The sequence below is a fragment of the Sprattus sprattus genome, assembly GCF_963457725.1.
Source record: "Sprattus sprattus genome assembly, chromosome: 13".
In the NCBI taxonomy this organism is placed as follows: Eukaryota; Metazoa; Chordata; class Actinopteri; order Clupeiformes; family Clupeidae; genus Sprattus; species Sprattus sprattus.
The window spans coordinates 14692406-14701863 of NC_137911.1; the positions used below are offsets into that span (position 1 = coordinate 14692406).

General features: G+C 44.3%; 1 protein-coding gene across 1 annotated transcript; it reads left to right on the forward strand.

Moving 5' to 3' along the window:
• Positions 1-872: 872 nt before the first annotated feature.
• arhgap11a (Rho GTPase activating protein 11A) lies at positions 873-9458 on the forward strand (the record flags this gene model as incomplete). The annotated part of the gene is made up of 11 exons (XM_080850521.1): positions 873-998; positions 1739-1809; positions 1919-2015; positions 2120-2376; positions 2612-2775; positions 3251-3391; positions 4321-4494; positions 6253-6367; positions 6578-6686; positions 7419-7587; positions 7996-9458. 11 exons carry the CDS (start codon positions 873-875, stop codon positions 9456-9458), a joined length of 2886 nt encoding a protein of 961 aa, XP_080706647.1.

The following is a 9458-nucleotide window of genomic DNA, read 5'->3' on the forward strand; positions in this document are numbered from 1 at the left end:
AACACGCTAACTACCTTTAAGGCATGCAAATCCTTGCATACACCACCAATAGCCCAGTTGACACTGGTAGAGGCTTGCCACCACACACTAACTGGTGTATTTTGACAGTATAGCTGGCAATGTCCTGCTATGAAAGCTTTTCTTCCATTTTTAAGCGTTATTAAGTATGACGCGTAGGTTTTTAATAGTTTCCATTCGCAGATTGTTTTTATTTCAGGCAGTATACAAGGCAGCCTTAGGGTCCTAATATTTGAACTTTACTCGACCAATCGGATGTCTCCAATTGGGCAGCTCTGCCGTTTGAAATATTTGCGGAAAGATTCAAAGTAGTGAGTGAGTGTTTTTGGATATGTGGACGCTTCGCTGTACGGAAGCATGCATGTTTGTGTTTAATGAGTGAGGTTAGTTAATTTATTACGATGTTTTAGGTGTAGATAAATGCTATTAGTTCGTACCCTGTTGTATGTAGTGCTGGATTTCCGTCGTTAGACTGTATTGTTAGCCAATTATAAGCTAAGTTAGCGGAAATGTAAATGCTGTATGTATACTATTTAAGCTAACGTTTGGCATAGTTAACGTTAGTATTTACTTGTTAGTTAGCAATAACCCAACTTTCAATTATCATAGGAAACCTAGTCATTGGTAACTTGTGCATCAGCGTCTAGCCAAAGGTTACGTATTGAAAGTGAGATTGAAGAAGGTTTTTGTAAGTTTGACGAGGGATTTAACGAGAGGACTGTTCAGCGAACTAAGGATTGAAATAATTCTGAGAGTAAGCTCGTGTTTGTGGCTAGGTCGCTGGTTAGATGAGTTTCTAGCTAACGCTACGATTGTACGAAAGTTGAATTCAGATTGTTTTTTGGAAAGTAAGAATGAAGGTTTTAGAAAGAAATGTGATGCGACTTGCAGTCGTGCAACATCTGCGTTCTACATACAACATCAAGACAAAGAACTGGAACAAAAACAAACCGAACAGCAAGCTGTCAGCAAGCCAGTCGGTAAGTGTATTGTTGTTGTGTTACACTAAGCTAACAGTCAAATGAACCATTTTCTAAAATCTTGCAGATTCTTATCCATTTAACGTTATGTTGTTTTACCTCAGTTAAGCATATCATTACTCAGTTTTTTATATTTTCGAAAGTTTGAGGATCATTGTCTGGGCTAGTCAGCGTTGCAGCTGCAGGGTTTTAGGTTGTGTTTTATTTTAATTTTATGTATGTGATCTTTATTCAAAGTAAGTTAATAGTAAATATATGTGTATCTCTAGTGGTGAGCGTAAAGTTAACCGTCTGGTGTAGAACAATTCGCGTCTCTGACGCACTTGAGAGGCGTATCCAATCAATTTGCCCCCTATCCTCTTTACCCCTAAGGAAACAATCGTATTTTATGAGGTTGCACGAGATACTTTGAAACACGACGGATCTTGTTAAACTGTTATGGTGGTTGTGTTGTCTGTTATTCATTGGAATGATGCATTGCTCATCCCCAAGTCTATTAGTTGCCCGTAAACAAACACAATTCCCCTCTGCTTAATGTAAAAGAATGTTCAGCCGTTGCAAACTGCAGTCAGGATGTCCCGAGGTGGGTACTGGATGCTTGTTTAGACTTGAAACGACCTTTATCTGAAGGTATGCAGTACACGTCCAGCAAATTGGGCTCATCAAAGCAACTGACAGGGCAATTGCTAGTGGCTTGTTTGAAGTGCTAACATGCCTCTATGTGCAAATTGCTTTCCTAGGTGAAAGTGTTTGCTGTACCACTGGAAGGTTTGCCCCATTGTCCCCTGCTCGATTATGGCAGCGTACCAAGGTGAGTGTTGTTTAATTTAATCTATTATGTGTGTCTGTGCATGACGTATGTCATAAGACAACATTTTCTGTAAAAGTTGAGCTAACTTTTAACACTTTAATGTTCCCAGCTTTCTTGTGGACGCCTGCACATATCTCATGGAGCATGCAAACACAGAGGGTTTGTTCAGAAAGTCGGGGTCCATTGTTCGTCTGAAGGCTCTCAGGGTGAGTGATTGCTCCGTCTGACCTTTACTTCGGCTTTGGGGGACCTTGACTGGTGGGCTTTGTTTGATTAGGCTGAATGGGGTGTCGTGTTGTCGTCTGTGTAGGCTAAGCTGGATCATGGTGAGGATTGCTTGCCGTCTGCGCTCCCTGTGGATGTGGCCGCACTGCTGAAGCAGTTCTTCAGGGAGCTGCCGGAGCCTGTGCTCTCCACGGAGCTGCATGCGTCCTTCCTCAAGGCCCAGGAGCTGCCCACAGAAGAGGAGCGGACCGCGGCCACCATGCTGCTGTCCTGCGTGCTGCCTGATCGAAACTTAAACACAATGCGGTACTTCTTCAGCTTCCTCCAGAGTGTGTCTCAGAGGTGACTGTCTCTTTAACTATACTTTTTTGTTTAGTTCATTATGTTAATGCACAATGTTTTGTTTTGTAATATCATATATTTACCTATACTTACATTTAACGTATGTGACTGTATGCTTGCATGGACTTATCTAACCTCTGTGTCTGTTTATACGGCTTTCTGTTTGTGCAAACCTGTTTATTTAGATCTTGTCCTATCATTTATTCTCATCTTGGGTTTGTGTTGCCTGTTCTAGGAGTGCTGAGAACAAAATGGACAGCAGTAACTTGTCTGTGATCTTCGCCCCTAACCTCCTGCACTGTGCTGAGGGGGCGGAGAAGATGAACGCTGCCACCGAGAAGAAGCTCAAGCTGCAGGCTGCTGTGGTGCACTGCTTCATACAGAATGCGCGGGACTTCGGTACGTTACGGCCCTCAAATACCTTTCTGTGAACTTAAACTATGTGTGCTATCTCCACCATCCAGTTTAAGGGAAACTCCTCAAAAGCTGGTCTGACAAGGTTTTTGAAGTTGTTTGCAATTCATACTGATTTGACTTGAGGATAACATGGCTCTGAAGGAAATTGTTGTTTAAAATTGCATTAGTTACATTTGTTTAGAAAGGGCTTTTGTGGAAAGTTTTTATGTAGTATGATATAGGTGTATATTTTGGTTGGTTTTATGTTGTTTTTGGAAACGCACTGCAACACTAGTTGAGCCACCAAAATGCATTCAAACTCTGTTTGAAAGAAAACAATTTTGTGAGTGTTGTGCAACAGCTCGGTCAACCATTGTGAAACCTCCATCTAGCCACCACTCAGTTCTCCAAACGCTTCAGTTAAAGTTCAGTGATACAGCATCATGTGACCTGAGCCTTGCTGTTTGTCTTGTGACAGGTGTGGTTCCCCAGTTCCTCCAGGAGACGGTTCCAGCCATGTTGGGCTGTGAGGCTGGTCTCTTCTCCCCGCCACTGGACCACGTGGAGGAGAACAGCACTAGCTCAGGCCTGAGGAGGAGCAGGAGGCGCAGCCTAGGAGGTAAGAGTTCTGTGCTTGAAGAAGGGATTTCTAACCATAAACTAACCACATCTCAGACTAACAACACTTTGGTTTTCAAGGGATGGTTCAGATAAAATCAAAGGAACATTGAATGCCTGGCTGTTCTTCAAAAGTTGTCCTTTGTACTTTCACTTTGGATAAAAGCCTCTGACACATACTTCAAATAAATGTGCAAGTAATATGCTAGTATGCCCAAAATGTTTTGATAAAATATAATTTGGAGGATTGGCTATGGGGCTATAGGACTAATTTAACGTTTAGACTAATAGGACGTTTGTATATATATTAATTCATTTTTACCTGAACGATCCCTCCAAGATGATAAATGTTGGTGTTTCCAGCAAAACAACTGCTTCTTTGTGGCGACTACCACAGTGTCAGTTTTTGTTTTGATTTCCAGATTTGGTAAATGGAGCACTGAATAAGTTTTTAGTTAATAGAACCCCTACAAGCACCCCCAAGTCTGAAGAAAAGGGTAGGTATTCAGGTCGTCGCCGCGCACGCTCTAAAGAAAATAAAAACGCCCTCATTAGTCATAACAAGCTTGTTCCTGAATGCCAGCCAAAAGCCATTGGTTTCTTGATCTGAGGAAACTGAAAACCAAGTAGCTAATTACGCGCCTACAGAATGACACTGTCTGTGTGTTTGCACTGCTCATGCAATCTTCAAATTTACTTGCTGACATCTGATCGTCCCTTGCCTGCAGATTCCTCGTCTTCTGTCTGTCAACGCTTTACTGTCTTGAAATCGTTAATCAGTACTGTGATTTCTCACCCACTGCTGCAAGCCTTTCATTCTCTGCTGGTATGCTCCCATACAGCTGGAGTTCTAGACCGTCTCTCGCCTGCTTACAATCTGTAAACCCAGTGAGTTTATTTTTGGGTTAAACCTTTGTGTTTTTTTTCCAGTGTTTTCCTCGGTGACACCAGTGATTTTGACGCCCAGGACCAAGCGCAAGCTTCCCATGGACTCGGACCAGAACCGTGAGTCCTCCAACAAGAAGCGCAGATCCATCAAGAAGAACTTGGGCATCGAGCTGTTCCCCCACGTCTTGTTTGGCGCTGGGTCCAGTCCTGGATCAGGTAAGCACTGGCCAGCATTCAACTAGAACTCTGACATTTGCTATTTACCGGATAGGTATTTATATAAAGCAGCAGTAAGCAGTAAAACGATTGAGTTAACTATCTATAAGGCATTTAAAACCTTGCCAACAACACAAACATCCCATTTGGCAGTGATTTAGAAGCTTCCTACAATCCTAAATGGTGTCTTGGCGCACTGTCGCAAAGGGAAAACTTTTCCTACATCTTCACAGGGGGTTCAGTGAAATAGTCCATATCTTGTATAGCTACACATGCAGCACATCCAGCATTCTTCCAATCTTGCTGCTAGGACACCCAGGGCCGGATTAAGACATTTTGAGGCCTGGGGCTAATTACCAGGATGAGGCCCCTATATCGCCCCGACGCACATCGTGACACGCACACAAACCCACGCCAGGTGCACTGTCACGTCAGTGTTTTAAAGTCCACAGAACCACTCTATAAATATGATCAGTTTAAAGCCAAGGATAAAATGTATGTATGTAGTAGACTACACTGTAGACAATAATAAACCAATAATGCAAATGTATACATATTTCCATTCATTCAAAAGCAAAAACAAGGCTAAATAGCCAGGGAATGAAATAACGAATTGATTAAGCATATGCCTATTAGTGAAGCAACAGCTTGGCTCCGCGCCCACGTTTCTATGCGAGAGCACCGACGTGAGGTCAGGGGAGACAGAGCTTCACCTGTCATCATTAAAGTAAAAAAACAAATAACGATCAAAGGAAATAAATATTTTCTACTGGTCTGTGATATAAATGTATTTTCTGCATGATTCCAATCATTTCGAGCAGTTTTATAATCAAAATCGCTGAATTTGCGCATGTCCTGTTCAAACAGACAGGAGACAGCAAGACGATGAGGCAACGACGAGCTGTGCTTCATCTCAGATTGCGCAATACCTCACAAACTGGACTGAGTGTAGAACCTATTTAGTCCTGCTGATCTGACAAAAAACCTCAGTGAAAACCTCTACACTAATATTTGACCATGACTGCGAAAATGGAAGATTCTATAGCTAAGCTAAAACATTTCACTTAGCTATGTCTAACTGGCTTGCACATAATTTGTCTATAATTTTCAATGAATTAGCCTAATCTGCAGCGATATGCGTGAGGATAAGAACTCATACATCTTCAATTGCTGAAAGAATTTACGTTTTATTAGGCCTATTTAGATGGAACCGGGAAGCCTGGCTTGTTACCGGCATCATCGTATTTGAAAGCGCGTCATTAAAAGCGTTTATCCCTGTCTTAATGATGTGGTGCGAACCAAAGCAAAGTTTAGAAATGTGAATTAATCTTCTTCAGTCTTACTTTGCATTTGAGGGCTTTTGCGATTAGAAGGTCACGGTCCACGGACCAGTCTTTTGGCCCCACTCTCGTGCTTTCTTTGACCGGACATTTTCGCGCATTATAATTTGTTTCACTCTGAATGTTTCTAATGTTATGCGCGGTGCGGTGCTGTTGACTCACTCGACATCGGACGACCTGAGGCCCCCCTGGTGGCGAGGCCCGTGGCTGCAGCCCGGTCAGCCCATTCGTTAGACACGGCCCTGAGGACACCTGAATTTGCCTAACAGGATTAATACAAGTTTATCTTATCTTATTCACATGGACATAAACCATTAAAATATATGTCCTTATAGTAAAACAACAACAATATTGTTGCTTTAAAGCTGTTCAAAAGGTGCTTGGCTGAGTGGGTGTTGTGCGTCTCTCGTTGTTACAGTACACAGCGCCTGTTCTCCTTCACTGGTGTCTACGGGCAGGACCACCAGACTGGCAGTGAGCTCTGCCCGCAGAAAGAGCAAAAGGCTGAGTTACAGAACCCATCAGATCAGCAGGTAAGATGAATGTATTGGCTGTATTATCCGAGTCTCCCCACTAGTGGGCAGGTTTCTTCATAGCATATAAAACTGTGATGACTCCTATCATATTACTGTGACATTCAAAGCTAACATGGTAATTGTTAATATAACTGTTTGTGTGTGCGCGTGTGCGTGTGCGTGTGCGTGTGCGTGTGTGCGTGTGCGTGTGCGTGTGTGTGTTTTCAGGCATGAGTCAGGCAAATCTGGTTGCTTTTCTCCCAGAGTTCCTAAGAAAGATGCAGCCAGGAAGTCCCTGCGTATGCGCTTTAGCCTGGGCAAAGGCATCAAAGAGACTGTAAGTTCAGACCCCAATCTAAAGCCCCACACGGGACTGGTTGTATAATGAACTCGCCCACAAGCCAATAAGCTCTTCACTGTAATCATGTCTGGATGTACATGTTGAGACATCGCACGTTGGCATGATGGCACTTTTTCAAATTTTGGTATCTTAACACTAATCTTTTAATCAATGGAGGAAATATACCACTGTAATTCTTAAGAGGCTGTCAAATTAAACATTGGGAATAGGGGGGGATTCATTTCAGCCCTCTTTGGCTATGAGATTATTTTTGAGATGTTGTGTTTGTGTAAATTAGTCCTGAGTAAGTATACCAAATGTTAATCAACTAAAATGAGCATGATTCAATCTTTTGACCTTAATCATGATATCTGTCAACAAACATGGCATATTGAATGTCTCTTATGTTTAACATATATGTAATGTTTAACTAATATATATATATATATAGGTGGCACTTTAAGTTTAAGATAATAACTTACTTAATTTGTTTTAATGAATGAAATTATTGTGAAGAGTCTATATATGTATATTTGCTACAAGAAAATAAAAATGTATTTACCAACTATTCCAATAGCATTAGTTTTTCTTTCACTGCAAGAAAGAGGGAAGGAAATTTCCCCATATTTCACCCATAACTACAAGATTTCAAAGTCCAGCAGTGTAGTGTCAAGTGGATGAGCGTCCTGTCAGGGATGCAGTGCTGCAGGGTTGAGAAGTAAAATGAAGGTTCCTCTGTTCCAACAGACGTTTGGCTCACAGTCTCTCGGAGTGGCAAAGGGATCAGAGACCATTGGCTGGCGCCTGGCCACCCAGGACAGCACCACCAGTTTTCACGTCACCAAAGAGCCTGATAGTAGCCCTGCTGTTATTTTACGCAACAAGCATGCGTGTAAAGGTATCACCTTCTCGTCTCCCTCTTTTTTTCACTCATAGTTTTTAAAGATGAGAGTGTTTGCCCATCAAGTGTCCTATCAAGACCGAAGCATTATTTGTTCAACAATCTTTCAGATTTAAGAACTCTATTTAGGACTGTAGGAATGCAGAGATTAATTACTTGCCATGTTAATTGAAAAGCCCCAAATGTACATATCTTGCTTATTTGTTGATTCCATTTGAACATTCATGTCATTCTATTATCCACTGGTCCATGCAGTGTCAGGAAGTTCCTCAGTATATCCTTGAGAGAACAAGACAACAAAACAAATTAAATAAAATCATGACTTTTATACTACTGCCAGAATTCTGCCATTCTGTGAGGTTAATGCATTGATTTAACGGTTAAATTCATCTGGTCTCCATCCAGTCACCAAATACATCAGCCAATCGGAGGACAACCTGCTGTCTCCCCAGCATGGCCCTGAGGACTATCGCAGCTCCTGGAATGGCGAGACGCCCAATGGGGCCCCACCTTACCTGCACGACTCCTCCCCTGACACCCCCATGAACGTGTGCCTGAAGAATAACTACTTCTCCGAGCCCGCCATAGTCAGCGCCAAGCCCCCTGCAGTCTGCAGCCTCCCTAAGGCTCTCTGCTGCGCCACAAGCGCAGAGAGCCTGGACAGCGCCTGTTCTATCGCAGAGGAGGGTGCCTCGACCGGCCCCACCCTGCTGAAGATCAATAGGGCCTTCAGGGAGTCTGGCAATGCTCTGCATGCTGTGGTTAAGGACCACAGCGTCTCTTGTGGAGGGGAGGAGTCAGGACAACAGGACAGGAGCCACCATAGTGAGGCCCAGGCCTCTGTGTCAAAGGGCAGTGAGGAGAGACTGAAGAGCGAAGGCTGCTTGGGTGTCCTCACCCCTGCCTATAAATGCGTAGCGGACGAGCAAAATATCACATTCGGACAGATCGAAATCGTCCCCCTGTCCCCTCTTCACATTGACAGTGCCTTGTTCGAATTCAGAGGATGGGACAGCAGAGAGCAGTCCAGGGGGTCCTTGGACATGTCCAACCGTGCCGTTTATGGCAGCCGTGACACCCTGGATGAGCTGGATGAGGTGCCCGAAGCGGTCAACTGCAGCCAGCTGATTGACGCGTTGGACATTCAGAGTCCCGTGGTGTTCCGACTGAACTCTGTAGGCTGCCAGTCCACCCCACACAGAGCCCAGCAGGAGTTGTTTAAAGAACCTTCACTGGTGCAGTGGGAGAGCTGTGGAGGTTCTAAGCCAGGACGAGACACGGTTGAACCAAAAAGTGAGACTGAGCCCGCCAAGCCAAACAAGGAAGGCAAGGTGGTGAAGGTTGCGGACCAGATCCAACGGTTTAACATGCTCACTCTCAAATCGCCCCAGGGTAAGAGGGTACGATCGCCCCTCAAGTTCCAGAGGACGCCTGTACGCCAGTCCGTTAGGAGGATTAACTCCCTGTTGGAGAACTCCAGAAAACCTGGCCCCATGCTGAAGACCACCAGCCTGGACGCTGGGCTTTCCACCGTCACCCAGCTAAAGCCTTTCCCTGTAGATCCCTCTCAACAAGACGCAATGATCACCAAGGTGCCATCCTTCTCCAAACCCAGACCCCCGGTTCCTCCAAAGAGGGTTTCCATCCGTAACCCCTCTATGATCCCTGCCCTAGGAGACTTGACCAATAAGGTGCCACAGAGGTCAAACGGTGACACCCCGGTAGCCAATAGGAGTGAAACATCTGAGCCCCCTCACAAGTCCCTACAGCAGCTGGTGGAAAAAGAGGCGGGGCACTACAGGGGCTCCCCTCGGTACCCCCTTAATGGGGGCAGGCTCCTGTCCGCTACCAAACCCATAGACCTCTGA